The following is an 18,615-nucleotide window of genomic DNA, read 5'->3' as shown; positions in this document are numbered from 1 at the left end:
TTGGAGGATGAGTTTGGTTTCATGGATGAATTTTGATGTTTGGATACTATTCTCTTGGTCTTGGAGCTTCAAATTTGTCTTGATTTGATGATTGGATATACTCATTGTACATGTAAGTGCTCTTTTTCATGTCTATTCTTTACATTTATCTTGTCACATGAATAATGTATGGGATTTTCGCTCTCTAGATCTGAAATTTGCCCTAATTTATGCGAAATTGTGGAAGTTTTGGACTTTTGAAGTGCTACATATATTACATGTGCCATGTATGATGAATGAATGTTCCTAGAGGTTTAATTTCGTTGAATACACCTTGATAAGTCATCAATTTTTGCACATCGAAGTATAAAATCCTTTGGTAGTTGCTCTCATGCCCTAATTTGCCATGTGAAGTTGCCTAAAGGTCTCCTTGATCAGGTTAAGTCTCTCCAAATCACAAAATCACCTTGACTCCATCTCTCCCAAAGGCAAGGCACTGATCTAACCATTGGTGGTCACCTAAAAGAATATTTTTCTCACCTTTTATTCTTCTAGGCCTAACCCTAGTAGGTCACCTAGAGCATCAAGCGGATTTCTTTGTAGCAATTCAAATCCCTTGATTTTTGGTCCACTACTGCATTGGAGGTCTTCTCTAGAGGTCCTCCAAATTTGAGGCAAAACCGACGATGGAATCTCGAGATAGAGCAAGCCCTAGCCATAAGACCAATTATTCCCTTGCTTGGTTTGGTTTAGTGTCCTCATTTGTATCATTGCATTCAAATCTCGAAAGAAAATTAGTTCTTTGATCCTATTCTCCTCCATAACCAAGTCAAGCCTCTCTTTTATTGGTCAACTCCACACCCTTGACCTAGTTTGGGTCCACTTGGGTTCTTTGTGGTCCCGCAACCTCGTAACTCAAATTCTACAAGGATTACATAGAATCCATTTCTCCACAAGGATTCCCAGGTCTAGGAAGCCCCTTGTCAAGGCCCATCCTCCAAACATAAGCTTAAGTATCTTCTTAGCCCTTCATAGAGAGCCCATCGCCTTTCCTCTTAAGCAAGTAAACCATTTAATTGAGTCTCTCTTGTGAATAGGCTCTAGGAATCACTCTCCACCCATTCATTGATCTATTCATCCTTGTGATTCCTCTTGCATTGAGTCTTCTACCATCGGTAAAATTCTGTAAAGAGCAGGGAGCTATAACTGAGGTGATAGTGGGTTATTACTCCATTGTTGCCACTTGACCTAGTAGTGGCTCCATAGGACCCCTGCTAATTTGAGCAGTAACAGGCTCCAAACATAGTGACCAAAGGGGTGGCCCCTTGATATCTAAGCAAATCAAATGTGGTGTCCCCAAGTGGGTGTGGGGGCACAATAGCATCTTCATGGGTCTCCAAGTGGATCGATAATGCCTGTACACCATCTGTAATGGCTAGAATGATGACATAATCCCTCCCTCTGTATCCCATGGTGAGACACATCCTCATATGGGCCCTGGAACATATTCCAAGTATCTGGTGCAAGTGTGATGTCGATCGGGCATGGTGGTCCAGATGCATCATCCTCATTCAAAATGGTGGAACACGAGCAGTCAATGAATGGTGTTGAGGGATCCATGAAGTGCTCTCTGCTATAGTGGAGGCCCATGGCTCTCAAAGCTCACCCTACAGGCACCAATATGAACCTCTAGAGGGCTTGGACCCCGTATAGGGAGACCAAACCCCAAATGGAGACCCACATGCAATCCTGTATAAGATCGAATGCGTCCCCTCGCCTTCTAGTACAACAAATCATTAGAGTAATCAAGTAAAAGAGCTTACAAATCATGGAATCAAGTGGACACTTCATAGTGGCATGCCCTTCCATAGCGGGCTTTAGCATGTACAGGTGTCTCCAAGCTCAATAAGGGGGTTAACCAAGGACCCTATTAGGTGGTTTCAAACTCTAAAGGGGGTGACATGTCCATGGTACATCCATCAAGTGGTAGGTGGCACATGATATAATATGGAATGAAGTGGGGCATCAAGAAAAGGCTCCAAGCCACATGCCACAGTACAAGGACAGCCATGATAGGGTAAGCCCACAGTTAGGTATATGAATGTAGGAGGGAGCAATTGTGGTACATGAGTTATCCCAACCCTTGTTTTTCCATCCTTCTTCACATGCCTTTTGCCTTTGATTGATTTTTCTTCATAACTACTCGGGGTTCTAGGGGATAAGAGCATGATGTGTGGGATATAACAGTGATTCCCCCCTTAAGGTGGGGCAACTCATCACCCACTAGGGGTTCGGACAATCATGGGTTCCTTAACGATGTAAGGGGCCAATATGAGGGGCCCTAGGAACTAGGGTGATGGCCATAATGATAGGGACAGAGCTCATGTTTAGCTTTTACCCACATGCTAAATTTGTATGTCCAAACCATCTTTTGCATTTTATGGTACATTGCCTGTTGAGAGTAGCCAAATTATGCTTTTTCCTTTCTTTTTAGCTGCATCATTCTAGGCCCGACCCAAGGTGTAGACAAGGGGAGGGGGAAGTTAACTCCTTGTGGACCTAGATGGGGAAAATGATGAATGGGGTTGTAATGAGCAGAAGGGGAGTGATGTATATGGTATTGGCAAACGGGACCATGCAACCATAAACAGGGTTTCCCATGTAGTGCGACTCCTAAAGCTTAGTAGCCAATAAAGGAGATTCAACGGGACTAAGATACAAGGTTAACCATTAAATTGGGCAGAGGAGACAAGAGTATAGACCTAGCCCACTCTTTCCGCCGAATCCCCCCACTAATCCATGCCCAAAAGTGTCCATGATAAGTAAACAAAAATACCCAACTACACAATGAAAAGCCATACCTTTAGGGTTGGAAGGCCCACCTTCAAACATACAATCATAACAGATGAGCGAGGGACCACATGGTTGGCTCAGGTGGCGAGGAATATGGCACATCAAATTATCTGGTGGCTATAAGGGGTTGTTGGCTGCCGACTGAGGACCATCTACGAGAAAATTTTCTCCTATGGATATCACCCACAAAGTGGCGAGTAACATTACCTTTATAGATGTTTGATCCAATAGAGATTTGTCCAACACAGAGGGCTACAAAGATTCGGTCCTACACTATAGAGGTTCATTCTCCAACAGAGGGATTCCATAGAGATTCGGTCCTGCACTTGAGAGATAAATTCATCCTTCATCAAGTCTTGGTTTTTGTCTGCCTTTCTTGCCTCCTTTGCATGCCTCAATAGAAGATATTATATCTTTATAATAAGATCCGAAATGGTGCTTGAGAAGGGGTCGATGCCTCATATATATAGAGATGTAATAGGCCGAATGGGTGCCTCTCTTGACAGAGCCGAATTGATAACTTGAAGGGCCCAACTTCACTAGGAGGAGGCCACTTGGCTTCTTTTGGAGCCAGAAATTCAAATTTCCTTCTTTTTGAAAAGAGTATGAAGAACATGCTTTACAATTTTTTTCTTTTGACCCAAACATGAAGAACATTCTTTACAAATGCATTTAAGGGAAAAAAATAATAATTATGAAGACCAACCATAGTTACAAAATTCAACACAATAAAGCAGTAGCAAATCTTCATCAATGTGATGAAAATCATAAAATGGAACCTCATACAATATGAGGTGTAACAAAAGGCAAGGAAGGCTTATCCATGCAAGATAAGTGTAAACTAATATAGAAAACAGTGTGGAACATAGTGACACCAAAAAAAGTTGGAATAAGAATTACAACTTGAGTAAGCATAGCACAATTCAAAATTTCAATATAAAGAAGAACTTGTGAGAAGGTTTAACATACTAAGTACGTACTTTCCAAACAAAAGCAAAGCAAATAGCACATTGGAAGATAAAAACTGGTAGGTGCCCATGTATTCAAGAAATTATGTCTTCAGTTTGTCCTTCTATTATAGATAGCCCAAAGCATCAATACCTATGCACCTGCACTATTTCTTCCCCAGCAAGAGCTTCAACCCGTTGGGGAACCAAAGCTTCTGTTACTCCTTTACCAAGGCCAAGTTGACCTCTCTTAGATTTGCCCCAAGCCCATAAAGCACCATCTTTGCCAATTGCCATTGAAACAACACCTGAAGCAGCTGCATTTATAACCTCCACATTATGCAAGCCTTGTACTATTTTGGGTTGGCTCCAACTCTCTCTGCAAGCAAGCAAACTTAACATGGATCAGATAAAATAGACTACATGTGGAAACATGTTAATTAGCTGCTATATGAAACCCTCAACAAGCACAATATGGACTGAAATTCATCTGTGTACTGGTGATGTACCTTTCTACTGAACATAAATTATTTTGTTGTGCTACTAAAATTTAAGATATAGATAATATACTTTTAGATTAGCCGACAGATTTTATTAGTTGTAGGCTAAAACAATTAAAAAATATTGACATCAATTCTGACACATGATTTATGATGGAAAAATGTGTTTAGTTTCATAAACCTGTTGTTTACCCTGGTTTCTTAAGATTTTAATACATCATGCAAAATCTACCCCACTTGACTTTATTCCCTACAGATTTATGCGCTCAGTACATCAGGCACAAGACTGACAGTCACGTTTCACATCAAAGAATATGCAGGATGTTGATTATCAAGGATACGAAACACAATATAAATATATTTTGCCTAAAAATTTATAAGCATAAAAAGAATTGAAAATAGAAAATCAACAAATTAGAGGCAATATCATCCCACATAGGCAACTAAAAGCTATGCTCCAGCCAAATTATAAAGGTTATTCTGTACAGTATGCTTAATTTACTAGATTAATTACCTTTAACAGACTTAACCTAATGACATAATTTTAAATGTGTCTAAATTATTTATTTATTCATCCACCTTAATTCACATTATGCCTTCTAAACAAATCCAGATATTTCAAAAATATGTATTTGAAATTCAAAAAATTAAAAAAAAAATAACAGGTATTTGAAACAAAATGAGGGCTCTGTTACCCTCAGATTTGCATCAGAGTAGCCATATCTTTTCCCCATATTGTCCCAGCATCTAAATTGATTCTGTGCACATTTTTTATGATGTCCAACCCCAATGTTCCATGATCAGTTGTGCCTTCACAAAGATCTTTGTGATGTATCATGATGAGCCAAAATTTGTGATGAGATAACATTTGTATTTTCAGTAGACTTCCTTAATGATCTAGGTAAAATAAAAAAAATTCATTTTATTTAGGTGGTTTCCATAGACCATTACAGTTGCTCATGGCCAATCCTTCTAAATTCCATTACAAGGCTAATCCCATCTCTATGGCTTGTTTTAAACATCTTATAGAGATCATCTACAGTCAAGGTGGATGTGAGGGGTGTTACCCACCAAAATGGGTAACCCCCTAGGAGAAAATTGTCAAACCAGGAGTAACTCCACGAATTTCATTGTGCTTTGCATTAAGATGGAACATGGATATATACATGGAGAAGGAAACTATTGGGTTTCATCTCCCAGTGTCTCTTCGTCTTCCAATTCTCTTTATTTTGTTATTTACAATATTTACATGGATTTACCTAATCCCAAAGATTAGGTGTCAACATTCCCCCCCTTAATCTGAAGGGATGTTGGTGAGTCCAAGCATCATTTTGAATCTTTCAAACTTTTCTCTTCCAAGCGCTTTGGTGAAGATGTCTGCAATCTGCTCATTTGTGGAACAATGGCATAGGTGGATTGTCTTGGCCTCAACATGATGTCGAATCAGATGGTATTTTGTATTGATGTGCTTCGTTTGATCATGGAACTTTGGGTTCTTGGCCAACTTTATTGCAGAAGTGTTGTCAATCAAAAGAGGAGTTGAATGCACTTGTTTCTCCTACAAATCTTCCAGAATTTTCTTGAGCCACACAATTTCCTTTGTTACTTCAGCTGCTACCACATATTTTGCCTCAGTTGTGGAATCTGCTGGAACTGATTGTTTGCATGACCTCCAAGAGACAATTTCTGATCCAAGACTCATAACATAACCTAAAGTAGATACCCTAGTTTCTTTATCTCCATTGAAGTCTGAATCAAAGTATCCAATCAAACTGAAGTCACCCACATGTGTATACTTAAGTCCAAAGTCTTGAGTTCCCTTCAAGTACTGTAGAACTCTTTTTGCAGTAGACCAATGACTCTCACAAGGCTTTTGCATAAACCTAGAGAGGATTCCAACAACAAATGAAATGTTTGATTTGGTAGTAGTTAGGTAGTGGAGATTTCCTACGAGCTGTCTATACTTCGTTGCATCCTCAAATTCTTTTCCTTCAATGGATGTGAGTTTTAAGTTCTGTTCCACTGGAGGAGTCAAAGGATTGCACTCAACCATGCCAAACCTGTTTAAAAGATCTCCAATGTACTTCTTCTGAGAGAGGAATATAAACTTCGGATGTTGAGTTACTTCAATACCAAGATAGTAGTGAACATAGCTCAAATCTATCATTTCAAAACCTTTCCTCAATTCCTTCTTTATGGACGCAATGTAGCTCTCGTTGTTCCCTGTCATCAGAAGATCATCTACATACACCACAAGATATAAAATTGTTTTGCCAACTTTCTTGACAAACAAAGTTGCATCATCAAGATCATAATGTTTGAAGTTGAATTTCAGAAGATGCTCAGTTAACTTCTCATACCAAGCTCGCGATGCTTGCTTGAGGCCATACAAGGATTTTACAAGCTTGCATACTTTGTGTTCTTGACCTTTCACAACAAATCCTTCTGGTTGGGACATAAAAACATTATCTTTCAAATCTCCATTCAAGAAAGTATTTTTTACATTCATTTGATGGACTTTCCAACCGTTCTGAGCTGCCAAGGCAAAGAGTGTTTGGATGGTAGCCCATTTTGTTGTGGGGGCAAAAGTCTCCTCATAGTCAACCCCTTCATTCTGTGCAAAACCTTCTTCCACAAGCTTAGCTTTATTCTTGTCAAGTGAACCATCTTCTTTATACTTGTTCTTGACGACCCACTTGCAACCTATTGGTTTGGTTCCCAATGGAGGATCAACCAGCTCCCAGGTGCCATTCTTTATCAAAGCGTCATATTCTTTTTGCATCGCTTATTTCCATTCATCATGAGAAGTAGCTTCTTTGAAGGAAGTTGGTTCAAAATCTATAGACAAATTCAATTCACAATCATAAGAAACATCCATATCAATAGGTGAATCAAAATCGTCTACATCACCTCCATTTTGTCTGGTTGAGCTTCTTGTTCCTGTCTTTCCAACCTCATCAGTATGAACACTTTCAAGTGTCTTTGTCAACCATTTTGGAGGACCTTTCTGAGATGGACCAGGCTGCTCAATTGACTGAGATGGAGCTAAATCAAGATTTAGTCGCCCAATTTTGTCAATCACGTCACTCAAAGTGTCATCAGTGACTAGAGCTTCAAGTGGGGGAGAGAGTGCTTCAGAAGAAGATTCCACGGATTGATCCAGTATAGGAATCCTCCCTTCAAGATGTGGAATCCCATTATCAAATTCTTAAAAAGACTTTGCATGTCTGAATCTATCCAAGCGATGAAGTTGTCGCTCAACAACATTGTCAGTCTTGGAAGATTCAAGAAAGATCACATCTTTAGATATTATAAACTTATTGTTCACTTCATCATAGAGATGGTATGCTTTGGAGGTATTTGAAAACCCCAAGAAGATACACTTGTGACTCCTTGCACCGAGTTTGTTTCTCTATTAGGTATCAAGGCATAACAGATGGAACCAAAAACCTTGAGATGCCTCACCGAAGGAATGTGGCCATACCACATTTCATAGGGAGTCTTGTTTTTGATGCAAGAGCATTCAGCTCAGAAATATCATTGTATTATAGTAGACATAGGGGGTCTTGTGTTTCAAGGAAGTTGGTTTCTTATGCATCAAATTAATGTAATTCTAATGTTTCTGAGTGATTTTATGAGAGTAGGATCTAATTAAGTATTGAGAGGCATATTGTAAATGTTCTCGAATGAAGGGGAACATGAGAGAATCAGGATAGTTGAGAGTTCATAGGGATTGATAGATTTGGAAATTAATTGTAGGTCTTAAATTAGGAATTAGTTCATGATTTATGGGATTGAGAAGATTCTTAGGGTTTAGTTGAAATTATTAAGGATCTAAACCGAAATGGGTTATAGAACCTTTTGTATAAATGTAAGCCTAAAAGGCATAGAAAGAGTTAGTTAGTTAGTTAGTTAGTTAGAGAGTCAGAGATTAGATAGAGTTTGATTGTAAGCCTACGGCAGATAGGGAAACAGAGGCCACTGATATTGGAAATCAGGCCTGAGAGAAGAAACTGTGTAAATACTTGTTTATGAATATAGAAATTCGATTTCAAACCTGTGTAGAGTACATATGTGATTAAATTGTAATTATTTATAAACGAAGTGTTTTTGCATAAGATATGTGTGTGCAAACGAAATCGAGAAGGACAAAGAGCCGAGACAGCGTACATAGAAAATTGGAGGTTAAACAGTTCCAATGATGGACTGTAATTAAGCTCAGGAAGGAGTCAAACGGAAGATCAACGACGTAGAAAGAATTAAACAGCAAAGCACGGGAACCGTCGGATCGGCCAGATCGATGGATAACAACGACGGAAGAGGAATGGAGAAGAGTAAACTACGCGTTAGCATTGAGGTTTAATACTAAGATTAAGCACTAAACTTTTGGTTAAGTGTCTTCCTTAAAGGTTTTGATTTGAGCACGTGGGCAGTTTTCCAAAGGCGGAAGTGGTATCTCGCGCAGCCTAAAGGTTGTAAGTGGTATTTCAAAATTCTACGCGATAAAATGTGGAGGCGCCACATAGCACAGCAAAACAACTTTTCTCGCGTGCTTCCGAAATTTTATCGGTCATGCTAGTTGGAGCGCGAGATTGCACGATATTTGTTGGATCAAGCAGGATTGATCTACAATGGAGATTTGGCCGCACAAAAGTTGAGCAGGTGACGCGACAGCCGTTGGATCGGATGGAGAAAATCAACGGTAGAGATTGTCCGGGTTAGTTGATGAGCGGACGACACGATAGCCATTGGATCTGAAGGAAGAAATCAATAGTGCAGATTTGAAGCGCAGGTTGAGCATCAGTAAATGTGCAAAGTTGTGTGAATCGGTAAAATGGTAAGGTAATGAAGGGTTAAATGGTTTATGTATAATTTCTATTATACGAGAGTTTAATAGAAATAAAGCGGAATAAATATATTATGGGTTAAGTTAAGTTTAGCCAAAGTCTAAAGACCATGGTGTGGTTGATAAGCGCGGGTAATACGAGTTAACCAAAGATATTGAAGGGGTATAGTTTCCGCTCAAAGGTTTATTAGAGTTTAGACTTTGGATAATTAAATCAAACGTTTCTGCATAAAGTTAGTGAAGGAACATTAAACCTTGATTTACGAGAGTTTTTCCTAAGTATGAGATGGAAATTCCTGGGACATGAATATGACATGCATTTGTATGCATATTGTAAATATTTGCGGCTAAGGCTGCGTTAGTTTTTGATAGCGTTAGATGGACGACTATTTTTTATATATACAGCACATAGAACTGCATCAGCCCAAAACATCAACTTAACATTCTTGAAAAACACCATGGAACGTACCATATTTAAGATTGTCATGTTCATTCTTTCAGCTACACCATTTTGTTGGGGATTATAGGACACAGTTGTTTGATGTTTGATCTCATACTAGCGAAGATAGTTTTCAAATTCATTTGAAATGTATTCTTTTCCATTATCAGTGTGAATACCACCAATATGAGATTGTGCATCATTTTCAATCCATGCATAAAAGTTCTTGAATGTTTCAAAAGCTTTAGATTTGTTCTTCAATAAATAAACCCAACACATTCTGGTGTAGTCATCAATAAATGACATCATATATTAATTACAATTTGTAGAAGGAACAGGCATTAGGCCACACAAATCAGAATGAATGAGTTCAAGTTTTCTATGTGCTCTAGAATGAGAATCATGAAAAGACTGTTTGTTGTGATTTCCAAGAATACAAGCATCACATTGCTTAAGCTTCCTAGGAATAGTAGGCAAACCAGTAACACCATTTTTCTTCAACAAACGAAGGTTGTCATAGTTCAAGTGTCCAAATCTAGCATGCCATAAAAGACTTGATGGAAATGTACCTTCATCATAGTGAGAACTATATGAGAAGTTTTGTGCATGAGCAGAGGTTCCTTGCAGCTTCAGAAGTCTTTCTTCTTCTATCCCCGTCATGACAAGTGAGTGATCTGATGCTTTTCTGACCTCAACCTTGCCATCAAATATATGAATGGAGTGTCCTTGCTGGCGAATGTGGACCAAAGACAACAAGTTTCTCCTCAACTCCGGGAGGTATAGAATGTCATGTAGAAGAAATTCTAGAAGACTAGGCAATTTGATCCTGATGGTGCCAAGCCCTAATGGCTTGAATTTTGACTTGTCTGCAAAGTATACTGCTCCATCAACATTATCAATGAACTATTCAAAGAAATCTCTCCTTAAAGTCATGTGGCAAGTTGCTCTTGAATCAAGCAACCAATCATCCATCCATGAAGCAAGTGAAGCAGTGAATAAGTCTTCAGTTATTCCAATGTTGCAATGTGCCACAACATAGTGAGCAGATTCAGGTGCTTTACCTTTCCCCTTGTCAGTTGTTTTACCTTTTCCTTCATTTCTTTCCTGCTCAATTTTGTCCCAAGGTAGTTTACATGTAGAAGCATCATGTCCATCTCTATTCCATCGTATGCAATAAAGAACAGACTTTTATCCTTAGAACTGTCTGTCGCACCTACCTCTAAAACTCCTCCTTCCTCTTCCTCTTCGACCACCTCTTCCTCTAAAAGAATCTTGTGCATGATTCTTCTCATTCCATGCAAGGCACACAGCTTCTTCAGAACACTGAGGAGTTGTCTTCAACCTAAAATCCTTCTCTTTTTCATCAAATTTCTTCTCAAGGGAGTCAAAGGTAATCTCCTTAAGGTTGCCACTTGCTTGCAATGACTCAAGATAATGTGAATAAGTGGGATATAGTGCCTTGACATAAGCTATGAGAGGAATATCTATTTCAACACCAGTGGCTTTTATGTCATGCATAATGGATCTTACTTCTGATGCTAAGGCAAGAGGGTCATCATTTTTCAACTCAAGATTGAACAAATTGATCATCAATTGAACAACTTCAAGTTCAGAGTGTGAGTCATACAATTCCTTCAACTTCTTTAAGGCTTCAAAAGCATTTGAAAATGGAGAAATATGGCGACTCACCTCTTCATTTACTCACGCTTGTTAAATTTAGGTATGCCCTATGCTTAGAGCAATTTACTTCAATTTTTAATATTAGCCCAATGTCAATATTCAGATTAGCAATCACATTAACATGATAGTGAAGTGCAGATAGAACATAAACATAAACAGTAGAAGACAAGCCAAGACAAGAGGACACAAGATGTGGCACCAACGAGGGACAAACCCCAATGTGGAGAAACCCTTGATCAAATCTTCTTTAGTCTTCAATAGTTCAGCAGAGAGAGAGATAGTACAAATATACAAATTTGAGATTTTATGACAGCAATAGTAAATTCTTGACTAGAGAAGTCAATGCTCGTCAACCAGGACATAATCTTCCTCAGAACAAGATGCACATCAAGCTGAGTCAAAACATAGATACATTGACCCAATACATCTTCCAGAATGATGTTGTCTTCTTGTTGCACTGGCTGTCACAGCTTTATGAGTTAGGACATCAACATTTAGTTCTCTTCCTTCACAAAGTGAACAATGCAGGCCTTCGTGGCACGGCTCCACCACTGTCACGCTTTCAAGTCTGACTTGTGCAATCCTTGGAACAATCTTTGCTGCTGGCTATGGCCTACGGCCTAGCCCAGCAGCAAGCATGGCCTATGGTCTTCAATCAGCAATCACTAATATCAATGCAGTAGAATTTAGTCCTACAAGGACTTGACCCAATCTGAATATGTTGATCTGATCTTGGTCTAGGACAGATTTCTTCAATGTACTATGACTGTGGTTTTCCAACCTTACAAACAGTCCTCAGGACACCATGCTTCATTTACCATGATGTTACCGAACCTTCCAGGCTTATTTATGTTGTTGAGTCTTCTTCTTATCTAGGGATTGGGGTCTCTCTTTGCTACGGCTAGGGTTCTTCTTGGTTGTAGCTTAAGGTCTCTTCAAGGACCTTCCTTAACTACCGTTTAGAGTTCCTCTAGCCAGCGGATTAGAGCCCTCTTTAACTACAGGTTAGAACCTCCTTTGACAGCATATAGGAGCCTTCCCTTTGACTATGGCTAGGGCTAGTTAATCTGCAGCTAGGGCTTTAATAAGACTTCTTTGTGACTGCGAATTAGGGTTGGGTATTGAAGCTCCTTTAAACAACAAATAGGTCTCCTTTAACTATGGCCAGACCTCCTCACAAGACAGCTACTAGGTCTTCTCCTTTCAACTGCGGCTAGGCTTCATAAACTGCGGCTAAGTCTCCTTGCTTGGACTACGGCTAGATCAACTCCTTTAGGACTACGATTAGGGCACTCCCTCTAGGCCTCTCTTTCCACCAAACCCAAACTAGTGGAGAGAGAGATCATAAGAGAGATGAGTGTGTCAAAATGACTTGAAGACCTCTTCTATTTATAATGCAACGTTGACGATAAGTTGGGGTAATTTGGTTGTGGCCGACCTTGACAAATTGTCAATAATATGAATAAATTCATATCTCCATAAATACATGTCAGAATCGGATGATCTTTAGATCAATCCTACACATCTCAAGGAGAGGAATCCAAGAAAATATCAGAGGCCATAAAGAAGATGACCCACATGGAGTTTGGCCCTAGTTGCCAATTTTAACACTCCCTCTCAACTAGGGAGAGCTCCATATGCTAATCCATTTGCCAGTCTATACTATCTCTGCCATCAATGCAATGCCCTACACTGCTCTGCTCTGCTTTGCTAAACTATGAAAAAGAAGAAGTGACCGAGAATGTATCATACCATTCTCTACTAACCCGAAGTCAGTCCCATATAAAGAGAGCGTTTCATACCACTCTCACTGATCCGAAATCAATTCCAAATAAAGAGAGTGTTTCATACCACTCTTACTGATCTGAAATCAGTTCCAAATAAAAAGAGTGTCTCATACCACTCTTACTGATTCGAAATCAGTGCCAAATAAAGAGAGTGTCTCTTACCACTCTTACTGATCTGAAATCAGTTCCAAATAAAGAGTGTCTCAAACCACTCTTACTGACCCGAAGTCAGTTCCAATTGATCCCATATCACTATCATCCTAGCATAGGGAGTACAGTAGTACACGGTGCATCCATCAGTAGTACTATGGTCCCTATCCTCATTTCCCTACTCATTGGCCAGATGAGAGGTACTTCCCATGAGTCCCAGACTGCATGGGTAGGATGTCTCAGCAGGAGAAGGATGAACCACTCATCCTACCTACATGTTGCTATGGGGTATCCCAGGGGAAGGTTGAACCACTCACCCTGTACACAACAAATCACTAGTGGAAGGCTGGACCACTCACCCTGTACACAAAAGACCACTAGGGGAAGGCTGAACCACTCACCCTATGATTGTATCTCAACAGGGGAAGGATGAACTACTCATCCTGCCTACATAGCAAACCACTAGGGGAAGGCTGAACCACTCACTCTTTTTGATTTGGGATAGCATCGGATGTGCTCTAGCCATGAAAATTGGTGGAGACGCTAAAGCACATGAGATCTCCAAGGCCCAGAAATGGTTTGGGCAGATTCTAGCCGATTTGGAAGATATTAAAATAATTAATATTTTTAATGGAGTTCCTAAGTCTAAACTTAGGAAAAATAAAATATTAATGGGCATTAATATAAAATTGGGTTAGAAGGTTCCAAAAGTCATGGATCAAGCCAAATCTAATCTTAGTCGTTGATTAGAGATTTAATCTCGGTCGTTGAAGGACCAACAGGAAAAGTATAAGAAGAGGCTTGAGGGTCAGTTGGAGAACACACTGAGGGAGACCAGTCAGTTTGATTTCTGGAGCGGGGTTAGCTGAGAAATTTGAACTAATGGTCTGGAAAGCAACAGGAGGCAGCAAGTACGGAACAGAGAGTCGGGAACAGCACCAGGGGAACAACGCAGAGTTTGGAGAGGTAGATGCAGAGCCTCTCAGGCAGACACAAAGGCTGCAAACTGCGCAGTCACTGGAGGGCCTGCGTGGGTGACACAAAGAGGCCCAGTGTTGAGGTAGAGAGGCAGGGGCTGACACAGAGGGTCTGCGAGCTACGCAGAGGTCAACCAAGCTGACGTAGTGTTAAGTTTAGGTGTGTTCTATGCTTAGAGCAATTTATTTCAATTTTCATAGTTAGCTCAATATCTTTTCCAGATTAGCAATCACATCATGTTAAGTTATGGTATGTTCTATGATTATAGCAGTTTACTTATCTTTCTTATTATTATCCACAGATTAGCAATTCCATGTACATAAAGTAAAGTGCAGATAGAACATTAAACGATCGACAGAAAACAAACCAAGACAAGAGACACAAGATGTGGCGGCTAGCCAAGGACAAACCCCAATGTGGGGAAACCCTTTGATCAAATCTTCCTTTATCTTCAATAATTCAACAGAGAGAAATAGTACATAAATCTGATTTACATCAGCGGTAGAAAACCTTAGATCAGCCAAACTAGGGCAGACAATATCTTGCAAACCGACCATCGGATCGGCTTGATTCCACCACCAAAAAATGCGGCCTTCAGATGAGAGTCAAATCCACCTACAGCGCAGTTCAGAGAGAAAGAAAGATGGTCAACGCTGGTCAAACTTCCGATCTGCAGTTGTAGCCTTAAATCTGCGTCCTTCCTTCCACACATGTGAGAGAAGAATCTCTTTATGCGCAGTAGGAGAAGAGCCTCTTTTCTACGCAGGAGAGAGAGAGAGATGTGATGAGATGAGTGTTTCCAAATGAGGAAAAGACCTCTTGTATTTATACACAACTATTGATGATTGAATAGATGCGACTGTTGGGCTTCTGAGCCTACATGAGTTGCTGGCCAGCTTGATAATTATTCCATAATCAAAATTAATTCATATCTCCATAAATACTTATCGGAATCAGATGATTATTAGATCAATCCTACACCTCTCGACGAGAGGAATCTAATAAAAATATTATCAGCCATGAATAAGATGACCCACATGGAGTTTGGCCCTAGTTGCCATTTTTAACACATCAACATTAAAGTAAACTGCAGATAAAACACAAACATAAATCGTAGAAGACAAGCAAGACAAGAGGACACAAGATGTGGCGCTAGCCAACGACAAACCCCAATGTGGGGAAACCCTTGATCAATTGATCTAGATTTAAACAGGAACGCAATAAAGTACCGAAATAACCATAAATACAGAGATGCGGTGGAAATAATACTTCATTTCATTACTGTAAAATACTGAAATATGATTACAAACAAAAATGGAAATAAACTAGCTAGGGCGATGGTAGCTTATCTCTGAGAAGAGATGTCGCGGCTACATGCCTCTGAACTGTCTTACAATGAGGCTCGAAGGCCTATGTATTGTTGAGAAACAATGGAAAACCCTAAACATCCAAAAACCTAACCCTAGGAGATGAAGCACCACATTATGGGCCCCGTTTTGGGTAAATTGGTACATCAACTTCCCGGAGTTGTAACTTTGGCATACAATCTCCGTTTGACGCGCACCATAGCTAGTTAGAAAGATCTATTCGAGGACTACAACTTTGGGAAGAGACCCATGTTGCTCCCAGTTTTCCCAAAAAACATAGTTTAGGGCCTCAAAACAGCTCTGAAAGTTCAAGACCCGAAAAAACTAGCAAAAAATATTAAATTGTGCTACAATTAAGGAAACTGAAGAACTGAAAGAAACAGTTGTAGGGGTCTAAGTGGGATAGGTGGGTGGCCACCAACATCCACCTGGATCATTAATTCTTCTTATATGTTCTTCAATAGTTCAGCAGAGAGAGAGATAGTACATTTACAATTGAAGTCAACACTTTGACTTATCTAGATGAGAGCATAGATCATCTCTAAGAAGATGATACATGAGATCAGTTGAAAACATGTCGCTTCAACTGATTCTCCAAGGTGACTCCTTCACCTATCATCGTGTTGCATCTCGTCATCATGTTGCGCCTCACTGTGTTGCACCATGTTGCACCCATCATCACAATGCAGCATCTCATCATGCTTCATCAATCATGATGGTACCCATCATTGTACTGCATCATGTGCCATTGCTGCACCATGTTTCCATACTGACCTATGTGTTTGTTGCACCTAGCTAGCTTGTTGTCCCTTGCTTGCTTGTTGTCCTGAGCATGCTTGTTGTCCCTAGCATGCTTGTTGTCCCTGGCATGCTAGCTGTACTTGCTGCACTAAGTATCATGATGTTGTCCCAATGTGTTATCTTCCTATATCATATTGTTGTACCTCACCATTGTGTTGCCCCTCATTATGCTATGATACACTTCATTGATGTACCCATCATGCTGCAATGTTTATCAACATGTTGTTGCTTGCAACATCATGCTGCTTCAATGTATCATCATTGTTTTCTCCATCCAAGTGACTGTACTATTATCAACACAGTCCTAACATATGTTGCCTTGCTGGATAGACTTCAACGTATACCCTTCAGCACTCTTCTCCATGTCATACAAGCCGCTTTCAGACCTTCCTTCCTCCATGGCTGTGACTGGGGCATGCTTGAATAGTCTTCCTTTATATCACCTGGAGGACTGCAGTTAGGGCAACATAGAGCTTCTCCATAGGGCTGTGTATAGGGCAGCGTAGGGCTCTCCAATAGAGCTGTGTATAGGGCAGCGTAGGGCTCTCCATAGAGCTGTGTATAGGGCAGTGTAGGGCTCTCTAATAGAGTTGTGTATAGGGCAGCATAGGGCTCTCCATAGAGTTGTGTATAGGGCAGCATAGGGCTCTCCAATAGAGTTGTGTATAGGGCAGCATAGGGCTCTCCATAGAGGTATAGGGCAGCGTAGGGCTCTCCAATAGAGCTGTGTATAGGGCAGCATAGGGCTCTCCAACAGAGCTATGTATAGAGCAGCATAGGGCTCTCCATAGAGCTGTGTATAGGACGGCATAGGGTTCTCCAAAGAGCCGTGTATAGGGCAACATAGGGCTCTCCATAGAGTTGTGTATAGGGCTTCTCTTTTAGAGTTGTGTATAGGGCAGAATAGGGCTCTCGAATAGCGTTGTGTATAGTAGGCTTCCTTCACTGCGTTAAAATCTCCTCCATGATAGCGTTAGGATCTAGGGCATCGTCTAGGCAGCGTATCCTCTTTAGATCTCTCTTCCCACCAAAACCCAAAGACAAGTGGAGAGGAAGAGATCACCAGGAGGATGTGTGTCCAAATGACTTTCAAGGCACCTCTATTTATACTAAAACGTTGAGCACAAGTGGGGTTTATTTGGTTGCTGGCCGACCTTGACAAATTGTCCCATAACACAAATAAATTCATATCTCCATGAATACTTATCGGAATCAGATGATCTTTAGATCAATCCTACACCTCTCAATGAGAGAGATCCAAGAAAAATATCAGCTAGCATTAATAAGATGACCCACATGGAGTTTTGCCCTAGTTGCCAATTTTAACACGCTGAGACTGGGGAAGTGCTGAAGGATTCTCTCTGTTGGGTAAGCTAGTTTGGCACCCAGTTGTACTGAAGAATTGTTGATTAATAAAATCCTCCCTTGCTGCACCGGCTTTCCCACATTGGGTTTTTCCGGGGACTGATTGTCCAAAATATTTGTGTCGATGTGTTAAATCTTGTGCATGTGTTTGTTTAAGTATTATGATGTGATATCTACAGCAGAATTTATTTTAATGTTTACTGAAGGATTTTCATAAATAACTTATCGAGAAATAAGTAGGTAAAATAAATCAGTTGTTGCAGTGATAGAATTTTCACATGGTATCGGAGCAAGTAATTAGAGACAGGAAGGGAAAATCAATTATGGGTCGAGACCATGATGCAGAGGCATCTACGTCAGGAGATTCGCACAGATTTTTAGAAAATTGCACAAGAGAAAGTGATTTCGATTTCTCTATGTTGGCTTCCAAGCTGGAAGAAGAAGTGCCTTGTGTGGCTAGCTCTGCATCATCAGAGGTGTGGTATATAGACAATGGGGCCTCTTGGCATATGATGGGAATCCGGGAATGTTTCTCAGATTATCGGGAGGAGAAGATGAACTTTCAGATCACCATGGGGAACAAGGCAAAATGTACTCCAGTAGGGAGGGGTGCCATAGTTTTTCAAACAGAAACGGGAGAGCGGTACAGTGCTACCAATGTGCTGCATGTACCAGGATTGGGAATGAACTTACTTTCCGTGTTGCAACTTCAAAGCAAAGGCTATGTCATTTTCTTCATCAAGGAGAAAGTATACGTCAAACACCTAAGCTGGAAAAAGAAAGTGCAGATCGAGATCAAAAGTAACAAGTTGTACAGACTACAACTAGAATCACCTATGGCACTAATAGGCAGCCATGGAGACAAGGATTTGAACGAAATATGGCACAGAAGAATGGGACATTTGCACCATGGGGCTCTGAGA

The 18,615-nt window shown here is 40.3% G+C and overlaps 1 protein-coding gene across 1 annotated transcript in view; it reads right to left on the bottom strand.

The window, feature by feature from the left end:
- RUG2 (Regulator of chromosome condensation (RCC1) family protein) overlaps positions 1-18,615 on the bottom strand; it is a 211,656-nt gene that overhangs the window by 119,183 nt on the left and 73,858 nt on the right. Inside the window, exon 2 of the mRNA XM_089424286.1 lies at positions 3,942-4,158. Within this exon, the coding sequence (XP_089280412.1) occupies positions 3,942-4,158 (217 nt within the window). The remainder of the gene's footprint in view (positions 1-3,941; positions 4,159-18,615) is intronic.

The sequence above is a fragment of the Pinus tabuliformis genome, chromosome 4_2, assembly GCF_031772625.1.
Source record: "Pinus tabuliformis cultivar Carrire ecotype Pingquan chromosome 4_2, CPIR1, whole genome shotgun sequence".
Lineage (NCBI taxonomy): Eukaryota > Viridiplantae > Streptophyta > Pinopsida > Pinales > Pinaceae > Pinus > Pinus tabuliformis.
This window is presented reverse-complemented; position numbering and strand designations above follow the sequence as displayed.